This window comes from Xenopus laevis, chromosome 4L (genome assembly GCF_017654675.1).
Source record: "Xenopus laevis strain J_2021 chromosome 4L, Xenopus_laevis_v10.1, whole genome shotgun sequence".
Classification (NCBI taxonomy): Eukaryota; Metazoa; Chordata; class Amphibia; order Anura; family Pipidae; genus Xenopus; species Xenopus laevis.
Window position 1 is genome coordinate 2,778,698 of NC_054377.1, and position 24,303 is coordinate 2,803,000.

Here is a 24,303-nt window from a genome sequence, read left to right on the forward strand (position 1 = left end):
GATTCTTTCCATCTTTCAAATGGGGGTCACTGACCCCATATAAAAAACAAATGCTCTGTAAGGCTACAAATGTGTTGTTATTGTTACTATTTATTACTCATCGGCCTCTCCTATTCATATTCCAGTCTCTTATTCAAATCTTATTCAAATCAGTGCATGGTTGCTAGGGGAATTTGAACCATAGCAACCAGATGGCTGAAAACTTGGGGAAAAAAGCTAAATAAGTCAAAAACCACAAATAATAAAAAATGAAAATCAATTGCAAATTGTCTCAGAATATCCCTCTCTACATTATACTAATAGTTCATTTAAAGGTGAACAACCCCTTCAACCAACTTCTCCTTTTATTCCATGGCTCCACCATGATCCTAAGCCCGGGTTCTGCTCTTCCATCCCATTCTGCTTGTATCTGTGTCATAGTCATAATCAGTGATGGGCGAATTTTTCCCGTTTTATTTCGCCGAAAAATTTGCAAAATGCACGAACCGGCAAAAAAATTGCAAAAATAAAAAAAATGGTGAAAATTGAAATTGACACCCGTGTTCAGTTTTGCACGCGTGTTCGAAAAGTGCACACGTCAATTCTGGCGCTGGCGTCAATGGGCGTCTGAATAGTGTTGACGCGCGACAATTTTGACGCGAGTTTCTTTTCGGACGCGTGTCCGGTGGTGAAATCCAGAAATTCGCCACGAATTTGTGACAGGCAAATTTATTCGCCCATCACTAGTCATAATGTCTGTACACGTCTGTGCGTCCTTCTCCTACTAAATGTTCCGCCTTCTCTTCCAGCTCCGCAGCTCCTTCAAACAAGCCTTCGGCAAGAAGAAGTCCCCCAAATCCGCTTCTTCTCATTCCGATATCGAGGAGATGACCGACTCCTCCCTCCCTTCATCACCAAAGTTGCCCCACAATGGCTCCGCCCTGTCCACCCCTCGCCTGAGAGGCTCCCACTCCAGCTCTCTGTAAGTAATGGACCCCTGGCTGAATACTGAGGGACAGAGGGGTTTAGGGGTGCAGAGGGGGGTCAGGGAGAGGCTCCATAGATCCAGTTATACATCTTATTATTCTCTTATTCCCCATTAGGATTTCTGACTGCGCTGAGAACGAGGCAGAAAGTGTCATGCAGCTACGGAATGAGCTGAGGGACAAAGAGATGAAACTGACAGACATCCGCCTGGAGGCCCTGAGCTCCGCCCACCAACTGGACCAATTACGAGAGTCCATGAACCGCATGCAGGTAAAAGGGCAATACAGGGAATCCTGGGGGTTCTCTGCTACATCACCCCCATCCTACATCGATCAGTAGCCTAACGGCTGTTGTTGGACTGCAACTCCCAGTGTCCCTTTAACCCTGAGACTCCCTGTATCCTCTATACCAAATATGGGTTTGCAACAAAGTCGTATCAGTCAAAGGATCTCGTTATAGGCAAATAGTTAAAAGAGTGGTTCACCTTTAAGTTAACTTTTAGTATGTTATAGAATGGCCAATTCTAAGCAACTTTTCAATTGGTCTTTATTATTTATAGTTTTTAAATTATTTGCCGCCTTCTGGCTATTTTAAGCTTTAAAATGGGTGGGTCACTGACCCCATCTAAAAAACAAATGCTCTGTAAGGCTACAAATGTATTATTATTGCTTTTTTTATTCCTCATCTTTCTAATCGGGCCTCTCCTATTCATATTCCAGTCTCTTATTCAAATGAATGCATGGTTGCTAGGGGAATTTGGACCATAGCCGTACTGCTTAAAGGGACAGTGCTGAACTGCTTAAAGGGACAGTGCTGAACTGCTTAAAGGGACAGTGCCGTAATGCTTAAAGGGACAGTGCCGTAATGCTTAAAGGGACAGTGCCGTAATGCTTAAAGGGACAGTGCCGTAATGCTTAAAGGGACAGTGCCGTACTGCTTAAAGGGACAGTGCCGTACTGCTTAAATTAACAATGCACACAATTCACGTCAATCAATACATATGAGATTAAAACACCAAAATCCTCTCTATAAATGATCCCATATCACACACAGGCTCATAACACAAGGGAATATTTAAAGAATAAAGATCGCTCCCCGTATCCAGCCCTGAGTGTTACACACATACAGTTTTAATTACCATTTATTCTCTTTATTGTGCAGTCGGAGATTGAGAAGCTGAAATCAGAGAACGACCGTTTGAAGGCAGAAAATCAGGGCAAGTGCAGCAGGACCCAGTCCCAAATCTCCTTGTCCTCCTGCTCCCCCAGACCCTCCATGGGGCCCTCCCAGCACAGCCTCAGCCTGACCGAGTCCTCCAGCCTTGGTAGGTACAACTGCAGTTCATCTTCCAAGCTCCGCCCACTGCGCCCCGCCAACTATATTAATAAATGGAATCATGAGCCAATCATTGGGCTATTGCCCATAGCATATAGGGATCATAATGTGTAATTAACCCATCGTGTGCTATGCTCTCTCACACAGACATGCTGCTGGATGACGCTGCCGATGGCACCATGCGAAAGGAAAGCCGCCATGTTCGGATCGTCGTTAACCTTTCAGAGGAAATTAAGTGGCGAGAGGTAAAGACTGGCTGAGCATTCTGGGAATGTTGGTTCTATATAATAATATAATAATATCTACAGCACTAGAATGAGCAGACAAAAGCTTATAGTTACTTTGCAGGGGACGAGAGGAAATACTGCCCCCAAGTCTGTTTCTGGAATTGTCTTTAAAAAAAATGATAAAAATGAATTGGCCCTGTGTGCCAGAAAAAAACCTTACTCGATGGCAGTAGAAAGTGATTTCACTTTGAAGGTAAAGGAGAACTAAACCCTAAAACTGAATGTGGCTAAAAATTTCATACTATAGTGAACGTATTGCACGAGGCTAAAGTTTGAGCTTGTCAATAGCAGCAATGATCCAGGACTTCAAACTTGTCACAGGGGGTCACCATCTTGGAAAGTCTCTGTGACACTCACATGCTCAGTGGGCTCTGATTGGCTGTTGAGAAGCTAAGCTTAGGGCTCGTCACTAATTATCCAGCAGAAAATGAGCTTCCCTGGCTGTAATATAAGCTGATGCTACAGGTTTGCTGATTATTCAATTCTGATGCTAATTGCACTGGTTTCTGTGCTGCCATGTAGTAATTATCTGTATTAATTACTAATCAGCCTTATATTGTGACATTTCTATTCTATGTGTACTGTATATTGTGAGTGGGTCCCTAAGCTCAGTAAGTGACAGCAGCACAGAGCATGTGAATCAGTGAATCAGCAGAAAAGAAGATGGGGAGCTACTGGGGCATCTTTGGAGACACAGATCTTTACTGCTAAAGGGCTGTGGTTGCCTTGGGCTGGTACCGAAGCACAAAACATCATGTACAACATTTCTACTTACTTCTTTAGTTAGGCTTTAGTTCTCCTTTAAAGTGTAAGCAGCAATTGGAAGCTATGAGTGCAGTATTTATACGCAAGGTTTATATTGACTGCTCAGGAAAACATATTGACTTAGTGTGTTCCCTCATATTTGTGTTTGTGTGGGAGCTGCTCTAAAGGGGTTTTTAACTTTCCCTCCTGATTTCTCTACTGAACCCTTAGGATGCCAGACCTCGGCTCTTCCTGATTGGCTGCATCGGTGTGGGCGGTAAAACGAAATGGGACATTCTGGACGGGGTGGTAAAGAGACTGTTCAAGGTAAGTCTATGTGTGATTGTGGGAAATGTAGTTCAGCAACATCAGTAAAGCCACAAATTGCCTTTGCTTGCGCCACACACACATTCTGCCCTTGTCTTTATAGGAGTACATGATCCACGTGGATCCAGTCACTCAGCTGGGCCTCAATTCTGACAGTGTCCTCGGATACAATATCGGCGACATCAAGAGAACCGGTAACTCCGAGACCCCCGAGCTGCTGCCTTGTGGATATCTGGTGGGGGAGAACAACACCATTTGTGTCACTGTGAGAGGTAAGTGCACTGGCGATGTGTGGGGTCTATATGTATATATATATATATATATATATATATATATATATATATATATATATTATATATATATATATAGTGAATAAAGTAGCCCCTCTTGTAAAATATAAGGATATTATAAGTTACCGAGGAGTTTCATGACCATATAAAAGTACGAGGCCGAAGCCCGAGTGTTTTTATACAGGTCATGGAACTCCGAGGTAACTTCTAATATCCTCATATTTTGCAACTGGGGGTACTTTATTTATTATAATACACACATTTTAGTGAGTCATGTGATAGAAATGACATCAGAACTCACCGTTTATAACTGATGACATCAGAACTCACCGTTTATAAGGATATAATTTACAAGATATTCATGGCTTTTGTGTATTATATATATATATATAATACACAAAAGCGCCATGAATACCCCGTAAATTATATCCTTATAAACGGTGAGTAGTGATGTCATCAGTTATAAACAGTGAGTAGTGATTCAATTTTTGTCACATATATTATAATAAATAAAGTACCCCTTGTTGGAAAATATGAGGATATTAGAAGTTACCTCGGAGTTCCATGACCTCCTTCGGCCTCGTGTTTTTATATGGTCATGAAACTCCTCGGTAACTTATAATATCCTTATAATTTACAAGAGGGGGTACTTTATTCACTGTATTTATATATAATGTCTGTAATGCTGATTTGTTGTATTCGTTCCCAGGCCTCCCTCAGAGCAGTTTGGATTGCCTGGTGTTCGAGACGCTGATCCCAAAGCCAATATTACAGAGATACATCTCACTGTTAATGGAGCACAGGAGGATTATCCTGTCTGGGCCTAGCGGCACCGGAAAGACCTACCTGGCCAATCGCCTTTCAGAATACCTGGTGCAGTGGGAGGGGCGGGAGTTAACGGACGGGGTCATCGCTACCTTCAACGTAGATCATAAATCCAGCAAGGTGAGAATCCAGTTATTCTTTGGATCTTCATAAGGGCAGAGACAAACACTGAAATTCCCCGAACTGCCTTCCCACCGGCTAGAATGAAAATCGCCGGCAGGATGGCGCTCGGATCGCTTCGTTTTCCGAAGTTGCCTGAGGTTTCCTCTTGAGACAACTTCGGGCGACTTCGGAAAACGAGTGCCATCCTGCCGGCGATTTTTATTCTAACAGACGGGAAGGCAGTTTGAGGAGATTAGTCACCCCGAAGAAGAGGAGATTTGTTGCCGGGCGACTAATCTCCTCGAATTGCAGCTTGTGTCTCTGCCCTAAAGGAGAAGGAAGGTTTTCTTGCACTTAAGGGTTCCAAATGTTACGCACCCCCAAGTGATTGTTTTGACTTAACTAAAACCCCAGGCTGGTGCTCCTATCAGCAGAAACCTGCACCGGCCCGGGGTTATACCAGCGAGCACCACGGAGTGATCCTCTTCTGTCTTCTTCTTACTTCAAATTTCCCGTGGCAGACGCATGCGCAGTAGAATGAAATAGGGATGTACTGAATCCAGGATTCGGTTCGGGATTCGGCCTTTTTCAGCAGGATTCAGATTCAGCCGAATCCTTCTGCCTGGCTGAACCGAATCCTAATTTACATATGCAAATTAGGGGTGGGGAGGGAAATTGTGTGACTTTTTGTCAGAAAACAAGGAAGTAAAAAAATGTTTGCCCCTTCTCACCCCTAATTTGCATATGCAAATTAGGGTTCGGATTCGGTTCGGTATTCGGCCAGATCTTTCGCGAAGGGTTCGGCCGAATCCAAAAAAGTGGATTCGGTGCATCCCTAGAATGAAATAGCGACTTTTCAGTTAAAGTTCAGCTTTTCGCTCTACTGAGAATTCACAGCCACGTGAAGAAAGAAGAAGCCGGAATAGAATCACTCCGCGGTGTCACTGGTATAACCCTGGGCCGGTGCAGTTTTCTGCTGATAGGAGCACCGGCCTGGGGTTTCTGGTAAGTCAATACAATCACTTGGGGTGTCAAACATTCGGCATCCCCAAGTGCAAGAAAACTTTCCTTCTCCTTTAAACTAGAAAATCATATAAACATGAAATAAACCCAATAGGCTGGTTTTGCTTCCAATAAGGATTAATTATATCTTAGTTGGGATCAAGTACAAGCGACTGTTTTATTATTACACAGAAAAAGGAAATCGTTTTAAAAATTTGGATCATTTGATTATAATGGAGTCTATAGGAGAGGGCCTTTGTGTAATTCGAAGCTTTCTGGATAACGGGTTTCCGGCTAACTGATCCTTAGATTCATATTTAAATTGATTTTACTTGAAATCTGACCCCTTAGTTGTTCACTTCTTATAAATAGTTCAAGTGTCTGAGAATGAAGAGACACTGAATCTCTTGGTGCCGCAGAGCGTTGCACAGCCCCCCAGCCTGGTATCAGCCCTGGGGCCAGAAGGAGGGTGCAGCACCCACACTAACTCACTAATTGGGCTGTTTTATTTCCCAGGAGCTGCGCCAGTACCTCTCCCACGTGGCCGAGCAGTGCAGCAATGAGAACAACACCACGGACGTGCCTCTGGTTATTATATTAGACAACCTGCATCACGTCAGCTCCCTGGGAGAGATCTTCAATGGGCTTCTGAACTGCAAATATCAGAAATGGTGAGAGACCCGGGTCCTGTGCTGCTGTCAGGGAGATTCTATCACCTGATCCACTCGACTCATTCTCCTGTTTTTATTGCAGCCCCTATATCATCGGCACCATGAACCAAGCCACCTCCTCCACTCCCAACCTGCAGCTGCATCATAACTTCAGGTATTTCATGTTCTACGCATTCCTATTATGTGATCAGAGCCCTGTGTTAGAGCAGCTCCCCATCACTAATAATGTCTTTATAAAAGTCAAGTTGTTCCTGCAGGAAACATTGCCCATTCCATGTATATATTTGGGGTGCATACCCCCATGTGATAGTGACCCACGGGAAGCCTCTTACCTGTCCTCTTATCCAGGTGGGTGCTGTGCGCCAATCACACTGAGCCAGTGAAGGGCTTCCTCGGCCGCTACCTCAGGAGGAAACTCATAGAAACAGAGATCAGCTCCAGAACGAGAAATCCAGAGCTGGTGAAAATCATCGACTGGATCCCGAAGGTTTGGCAACATCTCAACAAATTCCTGGAGACGCACAGCTCTTCGGATGTGACCATCGGTGAGAATGACTCGAGTGCCTCTTGTGTTGCCCCCTGTAGATTCCCTGGAGTGGGCCCATGGGGGGGGTTGGGCACGAATAGATTGCCAAGCTTTTCTGTGTGTCCCACCATGTCCTTACTTTCTGCTCTTGCTCCCACTAAAGGCCCTCGGCTGTTCCTCTCTTGCCCAATAGATGTGGATGGTTCAAGGGTCTGGTTTACAGATTTGTGGAATTATTCCATTATTCCTTACCTCCTAGAGGCTGTCAGAGAGGGACTGCAGGTGAGACCCATATCAATATTGCAACTGTCTATTAATCCTCACTGTCCCCTTTAATGATCACTTTTCCTCTCTTTTTTCCTCTTTGTGATTTACATTTGCTCTCCCTGATATTTCCTGTTTGATGTTTACATTTCCTCTTCTCTTCTTACATTTCCTGATATTTCCTGTTTACATTTCCTCTTCCTGATATTGCCTGTTTGATATTTACATTTCCTCTACCTGATATTTCTTGTTTGATATTTACATTTCCTCTTATTGATATTTCCTGTTTGATATTTACATTTCCTCTTCCTCATGTTTCCTGTTTGATGTTTACATTTCCTCTTCCTCATATTTCCTGTTTGATGTTTACATTTCCTCTTCCTCATATTTCTGGTTTGATGTTTACATTTCCTCTTCCTCATATTTTCTAGTTAACATTTATATTGTCTCCTCTTTGCTATTTACATTTCCTCTTCCTGATATTTTCTAGTTAAGATTTATATTGTCTCTCCTTTATATTTCCTGTTTGATGTTTACATTTCCTCTTCCTCATATTTCCGGTTTGATGTTTACACTTCCTCTTCCTCATATTTTCTAGTTAACATTTATATTGTCTCCTCTTTGCTATTTACATTTCCTCTTCCTGATATTTTCTAGTTAAGATTTATATTGTCTCTCCTTTATATTTCCTGTTTGATGCTGACATTTCCTCTTCTTGATATTTACACCTAATGGGAATGTTTGCTTGTGCATTAGTTGTATGGAAGGAGAGCCCCCTGGGAAGACCCTGCCAGATGGGTGATGGACACGTACCCCTGGACGGCCGTACCCCAGCAGCACGAATGGCCCCCCTTGCTGCAGCTCAGGCCAGAAGATGTTGGTTTCGATGGCTACTCTGTACCCAGAGAGGGAACGTCCAGCAAACAGGCGGCACCCAGCGAAGTTGAAGGGGACCCTTTGGTAAGATGCCACTGTATTTCTACACTTCTCTCTGATTCCAGACCAATGTGTTTGCCCTGAGGTGAACCCCAAGGCTGCAATTTGCACCTGCCCCATTTTGCACTAGTGTTTTCTTGTGGTTCTCACGTTGTTTTGTGTTGCAGGTGAACATGCTGATGCGACTGCAGGAGGCGGCCAATTACTCCAGCCCTCAGAGTTACGACAGCGACTCAAACAGTAACAGCCACCAGGACGACCTGGACACTTCCCTGGAGTCAACGCTGTGACCCCTCTGTCTTTGGGGTTCCCTTATGGGCCACCGTCCCTTGGGGGAGGAGTCTCTGGCTGCCTGAATCCGACACCTTATTATAAGACTTTTTAGACTGCGGGCGCTGGACGCCCTGTGACTAATCTTTGTTTTTATTGGACGATGCGTGAGTGTGAGAGCTGCACTATATTCCTCTGCCTCCCTGTCTGGAACACTGAATATATTTGACTTGTGCCGAATTGTGCGATATCAGGAGTGGACCATACAATGACCTATGCTGCTTATAACCAAACACACACGGGGTGCTGGCCACGCCAACTTCACCGAGTAACCTCAGCCGCGGGGAGTGACGCTACAATGGTGCTCGTCTGTCTGGCAGTGTTAAACGCTGGTGCTGGGGGTGGGGAGCGCCGTGCACTAACACCATGACACAAACACGTCGCTCCCCTTTTAACCTTTGACGTTTCCTTTGCAGATTCCAGTGAGGTTTGGTGAGAACAGGGGGAGGTCAGGCTTCACCTGTTCTGGTGCTGCCCCTTATACTGAGGCCTTACTTGTTATTTCTGCTTCGCTGATCCCAGTACCCCTGGGGGGGTCGCTCCTGTATGTTCTTGTGATCCCACTGGCATTGCCTCCTTTATAGGGACCAGCACCCGCAGCCAAGGTAGAAATTCATCATTTAAAGTAGGGATGCACCGAATCAACTATTTTGGATTCGGCCGAATCCTCAGTGAAAGATTCAGCCGATTACCGAACCAAATCCTAATTTGCATATGCAAATTAGTGGCGGGAAGGGGAAAACATTTTTAACTTCCTTGTTTTGTGACAAAAAGTCACGCAATTTCCCTCCTGCCTCTAATTTGCATATTCAGATTCGTGTTTGGCCAGGCAGATGGATTCGACCGAATCCAAATCCAACTGAAAAAGGCCGAATCCTGGATTCAGTGCATCTCTAATTTAAGGAAAGGTACATAGCATGGGGGGCTGTACAGTTCATCAGATGTGTTTGTGGCCCCCCTGCTAATTTATATAAATTATATTGGGAAATAGCTCATTGGTTGTGCCATCACTGTAATGTTCAATCCGTTCTCAAACACTGGGACTTTGGCCAGAGCAGAGGCGTCTTACATTGGCGGCACAACCCCCCCCCCCCTCCCAAATTTACACCGACAGTAGTGGGGGGTTATCCCTGGGGTCAGTAAAATTCAGATGTACACAGGCTTCCTATTCATTGTAGAAATAAGCCCATTGTAGCGGCGGGAGCTGCCATATTGGATCAAAATAATGCCCAATTTTGCCTTATTCATTGCTAAAATAACTAGAAGAAATCGGATCTGGGGGAACAAACTCAACGTATAAGAGTTTTTTGCCCCAAAAAGCCCAACCAGAAAAAAATCTAGTTTAGTAAATAACCCCCTGAGTGTCATTTTGACCCCCTGCGACTCAGTAAAACTCTGCTGCCTGAACAGTCCTGCTGTTATTAGGGGTACAGACCCATTTTTGGGGACTCTCGATACTCAGGTTCCATAATAGGGTGCCACCTGCACCCTAACTGCAGCGGGTGCTTCAGAGACGAGTCTCACACTAAGGTGCTACTGCTGTGAGATATGACACGAGGCCTGGCTGTGCTCCCCCGCAGTGACTTGGTACAACCCATTGCTCCTGCAGTCAGTGGGAGAGTGGCAGCATGAGGGGATGATCCACAATCTGGGGTCGCACCAACGGGGAGAGTTCAGTCCAGTGAGACGTCTGAGTTCTGTGCTGCTTTGGCTCTCGCTGTATCTCCTGAGCGGATTCTATGCAACACTTTGGTTATGGAACATGGAGACCCGACCCCTCTGATTCGGGATTATTCAGCTCTGTCCCTGCAGGAGCTTTGGCTGCACTGGGGCTGGGACGTGTAGTTGTGCAAGAGCTGGGGGTAGTAGTGGATACGAGTTGATTCCCAATGTTCTGTACATTGAGGCCTAAGGTCGGATCCCGTCTCTTTCGACTTCCCCTGCTGTGGCTACAAAGTGTCGATGGTGAGAACCCGCTGTACAGTTGTGTAACATAGACTGTAAATATCTGATCAAACTGCTGCATTTTGATGACATTTTCTAAGACTTTTTTTTTTTAAAAAAAAACAAAGAATCAGGAGGGACCCCCCCCCAACCCCACCCCCTTCCTCCTGATCTTATTTTCTATTGGTTTATTTGGTGCATGATCCGCCCAGATCATGTCTAGCGCTAATAACGTTGATTGTACCCGTCTTAAATTATTACCCAGGAAATAAACTGATGCTTATTTATTCAGAGCTCCGCCCTCAGGGGGTGTTTCTTATTCTCATCACTGCCCCTAAGGGGGAGTGGCCTCTGTAGTTTTAGTTCTCAGTGATCAGCGCTTTTATCTTTCTGCCAATTCTGTTACAGCCTCCCCGGAGTCTTCATCAGCCTCTCTCTGTGCAGTATAGGGAACCACCAGCGGGTGGCAGTATAACGAGATAATAACAAATAATGGGGATTTCATGCAATAAATTCACTATTTTGGATTCTGCCGAATCCTGAAAGATTTGGGCGATATCGAATCCTAATTTTCATATGCAAATTACGGGTGGGAAAGGGAAAACATTGTTACTTCCTTGTTTTTTCCCTCCCGCCCCTAATTTGCATATGCAAATTAGGATTTGATTCTGCTGAATCTGAATCCTCCTAAAAAAGGCCGAATTCCGAACCGAATCCTGGTGCATCACAAGTTACACGGCAGAGATACTGACAATTAGAATAAACACAAGCGGCTGGAGTTTGAAATACAGTCTCTGTCCCAAAGAGCTCACGATCTATAACATCTTCTAAGAAATCATTGTAAATGTACCCCTCACGCTGATATTATAATCATACAAAAGGGACAATAGGAATATTCAAGAAATGATATATGGAATAATGTACCCCCTGTTGTAATTTATAAGGATATTATAATAATTACACGTCATTTTGTGTAACGGGGGGTCACACAAGTGGCACCAATTATAACTGTAATGTGGGTAATAATGTGAGTAGATTGCACTAAGAGAAATCTGGCGGCACAATATGACCGACACATATTTATAATAAAGGGAAATGCCTTTAAAGGGGAACTTTATACGAATAATAAAGAGAGAATTCCAAGGGGCGGGGCCTGTGAGGGTTGATATCTAATGTATTGATGCTGATTCTATTAGGGATGCGCCGAATCCAGGATTCGGTCGGGATTTGGCCTGGATTCAGCCTATTTGCAGCAGGATTCGGCCGAATGCTTCTTCGCAGCCGAACCAAATCCTAATTTGCATATGCAAATTGGGGACAGGGATGGAAATCTTCATCAGCCTCTCTCTCTGCAGTATCGGGAACCACCAGCAGGTGACAGTGTAGCTTTATAATAACAAATAATGGGGATTCAGTCGTTATCAGCAGGATTTGAATTCGGCCGAATCCTAATCTGCATATGCAAATTAGCGTCTGGGAGAGAAATCGTGTGACTTTTTGTCACAAAAGAAGGAAGTAAAAAATGTTTTCCCCTTCGGGAAAACGCGAAGGATTCGGGGGCTTGGCTGAATCCAAAATAGTTGGTTCGTTGCATCCCTAGATTCTATATGACAGTTTAGTTAAACGTGTGTCAGAAGCTAATTGGCTGGGGGTTTGGGGGTACCAGGCTGCTGGGAAGGGGACACATTGGGGGGCAATATTCATGGAGCTCCAATTACAATTAGGGGCTGAGCTGCTGCATCATGGGATTGTATAGAGGGGGTATTAGGGGAATAGAAATATGACAGTTGCAATATGGAAATAATGTTAATGTATTTAATCCGCACCCTCAGTTCAGCTGCTCCGTCTCCCCCAGCAGAGGGTCCATTAAGGTAAATATGACGAGAAGCAACTGAACAGGGAACAATGACGGACACATTGTAGGGTCCGGCCTCATTTATTATCATCATTAGACAAGTGAGTGTATCCCGCGCTCTTAGTGAGTCTCCAGTCCTGGCGGGTTCAGCTGCTCCAGCGCAATATAGTCAGGATCATAGAGGGGCTGTTACATTAGTAACTAATACAGGGGCCCCAGGGACTCACACTTTCTCTGCTGTCTGAACCAGCTGTGATTTGTATTCCTCTGACTGTCACATATTTATATAACGGAAGCGTGTAACATAAAGGGACTTGGGTAAATTTCTAATCCCCACTGTAAGCTGCAGTCCTGCCCTGCTTTATGGCAGCTGAGATTCTAGCTATCTGTATAACAGAACATTGTGTCCCAGTGGCTGCACAGATCCTATCTGATCCCCATTGTAAGCAGCAGTCCTGTCCTGCTTTATGGCAGCTGAGATTCTAGCTATCTGTATAACAGAACATTCTGTCCCAGTGGCTGCACAGATCCTATCTGATCCCCATTGTAAGCAGCAGTCCTGTCCTGCTTTATGGCAGCTGAGATTCTGTATAACCAATATGACAATTTCCTCTCCTAGTATCGCCCCCTGCTGGACTCCTGAGCAGAAGAAATCTGTAAAGGGAAAGTGATTAAATTGGCACATTAATTAGTCACTAGTTGCTAATGACAAGGCCTCATATTTATGAAATACAAGAGATCTGTCCATTAATCATAAGCCTCTTTTTGACAACATTTCCCAGTACAGGGGGGGAGCAGACCTGTGTGTGTAACAGAGCAGTGGGAATCAGGAGATTTCATTGATTTAATACATTTAACCCCTAAACAAATACAGTAGATCCCCCATTTTACATCCCCTGATGATTTGAAGTTTTCCTTCATTTTACATTGTTTTTCTGGTCCCACCTATATATTATACATAATACATTTCCCTGATTTTACATTTACACCATTTTTTTCTGGTCCCCTGAAAAACATAAAAGGGGGGTTTGAAGTGTAAGTGAATAAAGTGAGTAACTTCCAGTCGATGCTACAGGTTTCACAGTGACAGTTAACTTCCCCTTTAGGATGTTGCGCTTCCTCCATGAATGCGACAGACAATGTCACTTCCTATTTCTCTGCTGCTCAAATTCTCATCCCCCCCCAGTCTGTACAGTAAATCCTTCCTACAGGGCCCCCCCAGGCTCATGTCAGACCCACCAGAGAAACATGGGCCCCCCGCTGGGCCTCAATGGGGGCTACAAACGGTTTCTCTAACAGGACAATCAAAGCCTTAAAATAACGCGAGGACAAATACCTGCGCGGGGGGGGGGATGTTTTTGGGCGCAGGGGGGTGGTAATCTCATAATCTCCCATTGGCATTTGTCTCATTATCTGTTTGGTCTGGAGGGGCCGGTACTTGGGGGGCTTTACATGGGGGCGAGGGATTAGGAACATTAGAATTTGTCAATGTCGCCTTAGTCTTTCCATTGGGCCCCAGTAATTGGATGGGCGGAGCCAGCGCGGATCCATTAAATTGGGGTGTTTACCCCCCCCCGCACTAAGGCGATTTTCTGGCTGGAAAGTAAAGTTTGAGCAGAACAGAGACGTCTCGAGAGCTACTTGAGCCCCCGCGCTCCGATGGGACAGAGAATTGGAATCAATAAACATTGAACGTTTGCACCATTGAGCCCCCATTGTCTGACCGGCCCAAGGATTTTAATGCAACAAAAAATGTGTCCCCCCCCAGTCTATTAATGGTTCTGTCTGAGCAGCTGAGCTAATCATTGGCTTCTGGGAGGAATGTGTAAGTAGCGCTAAGTCCTGGCTCCCTAATACTGACTCTCATTTCTTTTCTTACATTGATTTTATAGAGAGGAGCCAAAGTCACTTTCACTGGAAATTGTTACAGTTTTCTTTCTCTTTTTCACTTGCGATTTGTGGGTCTGTGTTTCCCCAGCAACGAGGCCCAGTGACGTCACTATCAGTCCCCCAGGGGCCCCATACACAGGCCGTCCCCCTAGTAACAACATGGAGTCTCTTAACAACTGGATAATTCCATTCTTTATTATGGGTATTTAGTACTCAGATAATAAGCTTATATTGGGGTAACAGTCACCCTGCTATAGTTCCAGGGGTACCCAGGGTACAAATAAGCACTCACCCCAAATCTCCCCCTAACTGACCTTCAGACTGGGCCCCCTTAGCTCATAACAAGGTTACAGATATATAGAAACATTGGGGTGTCACCCTGCTATAGTTCCAGGGGTACCCAGGGTACAAATAAGCACTCACCCCAAATCTCCCCCTAACTGACCTTCAGACTGGGCCCCCTTAGCTCATAACAAGGTTACAGATATATAGAAACATTGGGGTGTCACCCTGCTATAGTTCCAGGGGTACCCAGGGTACAAATAAACACTCACCCCAAATCTCCCCCTAACTGACCTTCAGACTGGGCCCCCTTAGCTCATAACAAGGTTACAGATATATAGAAACATTGGGGTATCACCCTGCTATAGCTCCAGGGGTACCCAGGGTACAAATAAGCACTCACCCCAAATCTCCCCCTAACTGACCTTCAGGCTGGGCCCCCTTAGCTCATAACAAGGTTACAGATATATAGAACATTGGGGTAACAGTCACCCTGCTATAGTTCCAGGGGTACCCAGGGTACAAATAAACACTCACCCCAATCTCCCCCTAACTGACCTTCAGACTGGGCCCCCTTAGCTCATAACAAGGTTACAGATATATAGAAACATTGGGGTGTCACCCTGCTATAGTTCCAGGGTACAAATAAACACTCACCCCAAATCTCCCCCTAACTGGCCTTCAGACTGGGCCCCCTTAGCTCATAACAAGGTTACAGATATATAGAAACATTGGGGTGTCACCCTGCTATAGTTCCAGGGGTACCCAGGGCACAAATAAGCACTCACCCCAAATCTCCCCCTAACTGACCTTCAGACTGGGCCCCCTTAGCTCATAACAGGTTACAGATATATAGAAACATTGGGGTGTCACCCTGCTATAGTTCCAGGGTACCCCAGGGTACAAATAAACACTCACCCCAAATCTCCCCCTCACTGACCTTCAGACTGGGCCCCCTTAGCTCATAACAAGGTTACAGATATATAGAAACATTGGGGTGTCACCTATAGTTCCAGGGGTACCCAAGGAATAAGGGAACATGTAATTAGGGAGGACACAATGTATCCAGTGAATTCTCATCGTTCTATTTACAATCACTTCCTTCTCTTATTAATTCTGTAGTTAAATAAAGTGACTATAAGTTGCCGGGAGTCTCGTTATCCTGATTAATAACGACGTCTCTCTCTCTCTGGAAGAAGAAATATCCCGGATTGACTTTATTCCCAGTCGCTGCCCCTACAGATAAACAGGTCGGGCCCTTATTGATCTCTTCATTTCTCTATTGTCCTGGGGTCTCGCAGCGTCTGGTGTCGTGTGTTGAAGTCATTGAAGCCAAACGCCCGTCTGTTCATATTGTCCCGACTGTTTCACTGGGGGAATAAAAGGGGGAGCAGGTGGTGGGACTGAGTCGAATCTTCACAAAACTCAGTCCCGTCCCAACCAGCCGGCGACTCCACCCTCCAACTGTTCCACATTAAAGCGCTGAACTGTGACTTTACTGTCCCCCTTTTACACAAATCTTTTACAAATCACCAAGAATTTCCCCTTTGTGGCCGTTTCTTTGTCAGGGGAGAAATTCGGCTGAGTGAGGGGAAAGGGCCCTTTAAATAAGTCTATTTCAATATGGATGTGGGGGGATATTCAATATGGCGTCTCTGTTTCTCGAAAGCTGCTTTCAAATTCATTAATATTTAGAGAAAAGACTCCAGGAGAACGAGACGTCACACTTTGCACCTAAATCTCTGCATTTTGGGTCCAGCCTTAATCTAAAAATATAAAGTTCTGACTCCAGATTCAATTTAGCCGCATGCGAGACCTCATTGGAGGATTTATTGTCCAATGACTGGAGACTATTCATTGATACAGTTGCTGCCCCTTCTTATTGCCCAACGACATGGACAACGTTGATCCAACTCAACCAACAATATCAACGGCAAAGGCTAAAGTTCTGGGTTTCCCACCATGTTCTGGGTTTCCAAACCGGAGCCAATGACCCAAGCTTTTAGGTTCTGTCTCATGATGTCATTGAATCCCTGGCTGCAATATGGGGTACAGAACCTGGAGAGATGTCTGAAGCCCCCCTGATGTTCTACCAACTCCCTTTTTCTTCTTTATCTGGTGCCTCCAGTTGCAGAAGCCTCAGTATTGACCGTAGTTTGGGGTAACAGGGAGTATAAAGGGGCCGTGGATAATGTTTTGAGCTGAGAACCCTTCATCTGGGGCAACAGAGATCATATGTTTGAAACTTAGCCTTTAAATGATGACATCACTCCGGATGAGGATGACATCACTTGAGATGAGGGAAGGGGAACTGTATCTGGTCAGTCGCTGGGGTGAGATGGTAGAACAACATGGGAACACGGAAGTCTTTTTTCGTTCAGAATATCGGGGTGTCTGCTTTGAACCCACATTGGAAGAGGGTCAGCGTCCCATTATTGGGCTGATTTAGTTAATATTTTCTATCCATCTGGCAGATAATTTCCCATTAATTGTACAAAGTTGCCCCACACTTCTTATTTGGCATCACTAGAGCAACAGAACTGCCCATTTGGCCACTAGACCATTTGGCCACTGACCAGTGCACAGCCAATGGGAAACTCAGGATTAAAAGGCAAATATATTTCCATCACCTTATTATATAAATATGGGGCAACTACAGTCTAGTGATATTTGTCCCAATACCAGGGCCCTTTATTCCAACACATTTCCGGGTTACACAGAGGATTTAGGGATCTGCTCCGACCCTCAGAGGCCACAAGTTGCTCCCGCAGGGCCGGCTAATTGCTTGGCTCATATTTTATCACAAGGCTTTTGACCAGGGTCACAAATTAGCCCTGTGACAAGTGCCGGTACCGCTCCTCTGTGTCCCTAAAAGCCGAGTAAAGTGTAAGCAGGTCCTTTCATTATAACAAATTGCTGCTTAATGAGCTCCCTATTGTCCCCCTTTATCACTGCTCAGTCTCCTGCTGCCACTCCCGGCTTGTAAAACTGACACTTGCAATCATCTCACTGCTTTGAACTTTCCCCCAATATTGACTCGTCCCTCCGAACAGATGTTACTGGCGGCTCAATGGCCAAGTGACAATTAATGAACCCGACTCTCTCCCCAGCCCCGCCCCCACCAACCCAGTCTTCTAACTTGTATGTAATTCATCTACCCCCTACTGTAAATGATAAGGATATTAGAAGTCACTGAGGGGTTGTTCTGTGACCATATAAAGGCACAAGGCTGCAGGCTGAGTTATACAGGGAACTCTGAGTATCACTCATGTATTATAAGGGATAATGTACCCCCTACTGTAAATGATAAGGATATTAGAAGTCACTGAGGGGTTGTTCTGTGACCATATAAAGGCACAAGGCTGCAGGCTGAGTTATACAGGGAACTCGGAGTATCACTCATGTATTATAAGGGATAATGTACCCCCTACTGTAAATGATAAGGATATTAGAATCACGGAGGGGTTGTTCTGTGACCATATAAAGACACAAGGCTGCAGGCTGAGTTATACAGGGAACTCTGAGTATCACTCATGTATTATAAGGGATAATGTACCCCTACTGTAAATGATAAGGATATTAGAAGTCACTGAGGGGTTGTTCTGTGACCATATAAAGGCACAAGGCTGCAGGCTGAGTTATACAGGGAACTCTGAGTATCACTCATGTATTATAAGGGATAATGTACCCCCTACTGTAAATGATAAGGATATTAGAAGTCACTGAGGGGTTGTTCTGTGACCATATAAAGGCACAAGGCTGCAGGCTGAGTTATACAGGGAACTCTGAGTATCACTCATGTATTATAAGGGATAATGTACCCCCTACTGTAAATGATAAGGATATTAGAAGTCACTGAGGGGTTGTTCTGTGACCATATAAAGGCACAAGGCTGCAGGCTGAGTTATACAGGGAACTCTGAGTATCACTCATGTATTATAAGGGATAATGTACCCCCTACTGTAAATGATAAGGATATTAGAAGTCACTGAGGGGTTGTTCTGTGACCATATAAAGGCACAAGGCTGCAGGCTGAGTTATACAAGGAACTCTGAGTATCACTCATGTATTATAAGGGATAATGTACCCCCTACTGTAAATGATAAGGATATTAGAACATGAAGCAGAGAAGGAATAAAGATCAGAATATTGGGCCCCTATAGCTGAACCTCCGTTATGTTCCCTTTATGATTTATTGGGAAGCAGAACCTCAGTATCTGATCTTGTTCCAGTTGAAGGTCGGTGGGTGAGGATTTGGTTTGAGGTTGAGGAGCAGCAGATAAACTTCAGTCTCTTGTGACATTGGGGCCAAGAAGAGAAATTAAATGTTGGCAGGGGGGGGGGTGTTTAAGTGGAGAGTGTGGGGGTGATTGACAGGATCAGTGGGAGGGAATGAACTCCAGTTGAGTTTGGCCTTTATTCCTCAATGTTCACTTGTTCAACTGTGACCTGCCCATCTGTTCCAGCTCATCTGAGAGTCATTTGCTCCTTCTCCCCATTCAGCCCAAACACACGACCCTCTCCTGTTCCCCCCCCCGAAAGTCTCAGCCTGTGGCCCCTGTAACATTCTCCCCTAATAAAGGGCTTGTGCCTTGTTCATGTTATTGTTGCAGGAACTTTATTTATTTGCTGATTTATTTCAGATTATTTTCCTTAACCAAGTCCGACGTGATTAATGGGTTTCTGTTATTTTGGGTGGGTTTTTGGCCCAGGGCCTTGAATTGTTCTACAGAGAAGATCTGGGAAACTGCGGAATTGACTGTTCCCTACATAGTCTCATAGACAGACACACAGACAGTCTCACAGACACACAGACTGACTGAGAGACAGAATGAGAGACAGACAGACAGTCTCACACACAGACAGACAGACAGACTGAGAGACAGAGTGAGTGACAGACAGACAGACAGCCAAGATCAGCCGGAGACACTTGTTCTGTCCCTGGGAAGATTCCCATTTGTTCCTCATTAACCACAAGCAACAGACACAGGATTGAGGGGTGCAGCACAGACACAGAGGCAGGGGATCAGGGCTAGAGGGGAGATATAGTGATCTACATTATTTATATATCATCAATGTTATGTTTTTTTTTAATGCAGGATACATTGGTAGGAAGAAAGGGGAGATCTCACCATCAGCATAGGAGGGGGTTCTTTGCTGTGAGGGCCTTCAGGTTGAATGAGGAAAGAGGGGAACATTGGTGGGGAGAAATCAGAACTTTCAGAATCAGGGGTGTTCCGCCAATGAGGCAAGTTGAGGCTGTCACCTCAGGCGCCAGCACCCCACTAGGTACCAGGGGCAGCAAAAATGCTGCTCCTGGTACTTTAAGAGCGAATTTCCGGGGGAGGGGGGGCCAAGATCGCCCCTGTTCAGGATCACTTACCCTTTATTTGAAATCATTGCTCACATCCGCAGCACTTCTGACCAGAGAGAATATTTAGATTGGGATAAAAAAAACTAAACTGGGGAAGAGCAAACAAGACCCCTGAACTATGGGACAGAATAGAAGAGAACATGTGCAAAGTCCCCAGACATAGTCATGAGTAACGGAGAGTAGTGGAGAGTATGGAGAGTAATGGAGAGTAGTGGAGAGTAATGGTCAGTAATGGAGAGTAAAGAAGAGTAATGGAGAGTAGTGGAGGATAGTGGAGAGTAATGGAGAGAAGTGGAGGATAGTGGAGAGTAATGGAGAGTAGTGGACAGTAGCAGACAGTAATGGAGAGTAGTGGAGAGTAGTGGACAGTAATGGAGAGCCGTGGACAGTAATGGAGAGTAGTGGAGAGTAGTGGACAGTAATGGAGAGCAATGGACAGTAGTGGAGAGTAGTGGACAGTAATGGAGAGTAATGGAGAGTAGTGGACAGTAATGGAGAGTAGTGGAGAGTAGTGGACAGTAATGGAGAGCAGTGGACAGTAGTGGAGAGCAGTGGACAGTAATGGAGAGTAATGGAGAGTAGTGGAGAATAATGGAGAGTAATGGAGTGTAATGGAGAGTAGTGGACAGTAATGGAGAGTAGTGGAGAGCAATGGAGAGTAAAGGAGTGTAATGGAGAGTAATGGAGAGTAGTGGAGAGTAATGGAGATTATTGGAGAGTAATGGAGAATAATGGAGAGTAGTGGAGAGTAAAGGAGAGTAAAGGAGTGTAGTGGAGAGTAAAGGAGTGTAGTGGAGACTATTGGAGAGTAATGGAGAGTATTGGAGAGTAATGGAGAGTAGTGGAGAGTAATAGAGAGTAATGGAGCCGGGGAAGTGATTGTGGAATTATGTCGCCACTAACAAGGGTATTGAGCCGAGTGCTACTCCCAGCGTATTTACAAAGAGAATGCTAATTGGGCACAAGTCTGCCAAGAACTGGAGCAAAATGGGCCAATTTCCAGGCAAATTTTCTATTCACCCCTTAAATAAAAAAGCCAATGAATTAGCTCTTGTGACTTCACCTCAAACTGCTGATTTTTGTTTTTCCAAAACCCAAATTCTTAAAAATAAAAAAATAAAACAAAGTATAAACAAAAATTCCAAAGTAAAAAAAATCTGCAGTTTTGCTGATCTAGTGATTTCTATAAATGATTTTATACTGGGGGAATATCCCACAATGCAACAGTTCCCCCACAATTGCACCGAGACACACTGGTGACATTACACAATCCCAATATTTGCCTTTAGAATAAAGTCACTTAGTGCCGACCTTCCCCACTGTTTACTCATTGAAAAAAATGAGAATTTAGGGAATTTTATTTGGATTACAGATTTAAGCCCCCCCTCCCCACTTAATCTACTCAATACTTTCTGCAAACACAGAATCCCCCAAATTCATCAGTTGGAATGAAGGTTGGAACGTTCCACTCTCTGGCACATGCAACTGTCAAATCTAATCTTTGTACCATTTCATATTGTGTTAATTAATATAGAAGTGATTTGTAGCTTCTTTCTATCATTATACAATGTCCTACATTGAGGTAGAAGGTCCTACGTTGAGGTACAAGGTCCTATAGGGAAGTGCAAGGTCCTACATTGAGTTTCAAGATCCTACATTGAGATACAAGGTGCTTAACTGAGGCACAAGGTCCAACACTGAGGTACATTTCCTACATTGAGATGCAAGGTCCTACATTGAAGTACAATGTCCGACACCGAGGTGCAAGATCCTTCATTGAGGTACATGGTTCTAGATTGAGATGCAAGGTCCTACATTGAAGTACAATGTCCGACACCGAGGTGCAAGATCCTTCATTGAGGTACATGGTTCTAGATTGAGATGCAAGGTCCTACATTGAAGTACAATGTCCGACACCGAGGTGCAAGATCCTTCATTGAGGTACATGGTTCTAGATTGAGATGCAAGGTTCTACATTGAGGTACATTGTCCGACACCGAGGTGCAAGATCCTACACTGAGGTACAATGTCCAGAACTGAGGTACAAGCACCTACGTTGAGGTACAAGGTAATACATTGAGGTGCAATGTCCGACGCTGAAGTGCAATGTCCTACACTGAGGTGGTAGCTCCTACATTGAGGTGCAAGGTCCTACATTGAGGTACATGGATCTACATTGAGGTACTAGCTCCTATATTGAGATGCAATGTCCAACACAGAGGTGCAAGCACAGGGCCGGATTTACATATGGGGGGCCCCGAGGCCGTCGTCCCCTCCCTTTTATTCACTTTCATTTTAAACATCAGGTCCGGAGCAATGGGGATTGGCGCAAGGGCAATTTAAAAAAACTATTGTATCTCGTGCATTTCCCCAATGTTTCTGAACCAATGTGGGTGTGGTTGGGCAGCATGGGCCCCCTAAAATTCTGCCGCCCTAGGCCTTGGTGGCCTCTCCACAAATCCAGGCCTGTTCAAGCACCTACGTTGAGGTACAAGGTCCTACATTGAGGTGCAATGTCCGACACTGAGGTGCAAGATCCTACATTGAAGTGCAAGGTCCTACAGTGAGACCAGTGTTGCTCCAGTTGTTATTACTCATCCCTTGTGTGGTTACTGGACATACCCAATGCCTCCAATCCACTAAATATCTAAATTGTCCTGCCACCTTCAATAAAGTGAGGAGGTTTCTCTCTGCCCATTTAAGAAGCAGTAGATGTTTATTCCTCTGTCTCTTTGTTGTAGGGTCTGACCCCAAGGGTCTCCGGAGCAGAGAGGGGCTTAACCAAGCTTAGATCATGGAAGGATTTTGGAATTGAATATATTCACATTAACCAGACCTGGTTCCAAGGGGGATTTAGGCTGAACAAGCTGTTGCCAAGTTGTTGCCACAAAGCTCTGTCTATTCTCCCTCATTACAATAAACATTTGGGACAGTTTAACTGGAACATGGGGAGGGGGTGAACCTGACGTTGTATTGAGGATTGTGTGTGTGGAGCAGGCTCTGTCCTCATTGGTCAGTCTCTTCCTACATCTGTTATATATATGTGTCTGTGTGATATCTCTCCCACCTTGGGGGGGCGACACTATATGGGAATTTTAGTTGGGATAATAACATTACAGAATATAAGGTTGTAACGTTTCCACTCTCTGGCACATGGAATTTTGTCATTCAACATAATGTTTATATCATTTCACATTGAAGTGCAAGGTCCTACAGTGAGGTGCAGGGTCCTATATTGAGAGGAATGGTACCACATTGAGGTGCAAGGTCCTACAGTGAGATTCAAGGTCCTGTATTGAGGTGCAAGATCCTGCATTGAGGTGCAAGGCCCTGCATTGAGGAGCAAGGTCTTACATTGAGGTGAAAGGTCCTACACTGCAGTGCAAGGTCCTACAGTGAGATGCAAGGTCCTATATTGAAGTGCAAGGTTCTACATTGAGGTGCAAGGTCCTACAGTGAGATGCAAAGTCCTATATTGAAGTGCAAGGCTCTACATTGAGGTGCAAGGTCCTAAAGTGAGATGCAAAGTCCTATATTGAAGTGCAAGGCTCTACATTGAGGTGCAAGGTCCTACATTGAGGTGCAAGGTTCTACATTGAGGTGCAAGGTCCTGCAGTGAGCTGCAAGGTCCTACAGTGAGGTGCACGTCCTACATTGAGGTGCAAGGTCCTACATGGAGGTGCAAGGTCCTGCAGTGAGGTGCAAGGTCCTACAGTGAGGTGCATATCCTACATTGAGGTGCATGTCCTACATTGAGGTGTAAGGTCCTACAGTGAGGTGCACATCCTACATTGAGTTGCACGTCTTACATTGAGGTGCAAGGTCCTACATTGAGGTGCAAGGTCCTACATTGAGTTGCAAGGTCCTACATTGAGGTACAAGGTCCTGCAAGGTCTCTGAGTTTGACTAAATTTGAGAGGGTGCAGGTTTTTAAAAAGGACAGTGGGCAAACTAGTGACCGTTAAGAAAGAAGCCCCCTATTTAGTGGTGGGAATACAATGGATCTGCTGAATCGACTCAGTAATTTCTGTTGTGTCTCATTTGCATTCCCAAGAATAGGAAGGAGGAGACCACCGTGCTGGGGGCAACGTGAGTAATGAGCATGAAATCTCAGCCGTGGCGCTTCTGTTTGTAACACTGTCTCTTTCTTACGGATATTCTCCATGCCGAGTTCTGCTTCATTCTGCTCTGAGGGAAACATTCCCTTTAATTCGGCTCGTCAGCATTGGGCCAAAGTGGACTTTAAAATAAACTGCGGGAATGGGTGAAGGTGATACTCAGTACAAGGGTCACAGATAGAAACACGCTGGGGGGGGTTCTTAAGTTTCACTCATTTTACATTGTATTAACTAA

At 44.9% G+C, this 24,303-nt stretch overlaps 1 protein-coding gene across 12 annotated transcripts in view; it reads left to right on the top strand.

Moving 5' to 3' along the window:
- Nucleotides 1-9,781, top strand: part of nav2.L (neuron navigator 2 L homeolog) — a 181,121-nt gene extending 171,340 nt beyond the window's left edge. For all 12 annotated transcript variants that reach the window (XM_041589706.1, XM_018257260.2, XM_041589698.1 and 9 more), the window contains 13 exons: nt 789-961; nt 1,083-1,236; nt 2,128-2,290; nt 2,449-2,546; nt 3,564-3,659; nt 3,763-3,931; nt 4,659-4,894; nt 6,395-6,549; nt 6,632-6,703; nt 6,898-7,094; nt 7,239-7,357; nt 8,096-8,299; nt 8,443-9,781. In XM_041589706.1, the coding sequence (XP_041445640.1) occupies nt 789-961; nt 1,083-1,236; nt 2,128-2,290; nt 2,449-2,546; nt 3,564-3,659; nt 3,763-3,931; nt 4,659-4,894; nt 6,395-6,549; nt 6,632-6,703; nt 6,898-7,094; nt 7,239-7,357; nt 8,096-8,299; nt 8,443-8,565 (1,959 nt within the window). In that variant the 3' untranslated portion in view covers nt 8,566-9,781. The remainder of the gene's footprint in view (nt 1-788; nt 962-1,082; nt 1,237-2,127; nt 2,291-2,448; nt 2,547-3,563; nt 3,660-3,762; nt 3,932-4,658; nt 4,895-6,394; nt 6,550-6,631; nt 6,704-6,897; nt 7,095-7,238; nt 7,358-8,095; nt 8,300-8,442) is intronic.
- The last annotated feature ends 14,522 nt before the right edge of the window (nt 9,782-24,303 follow it).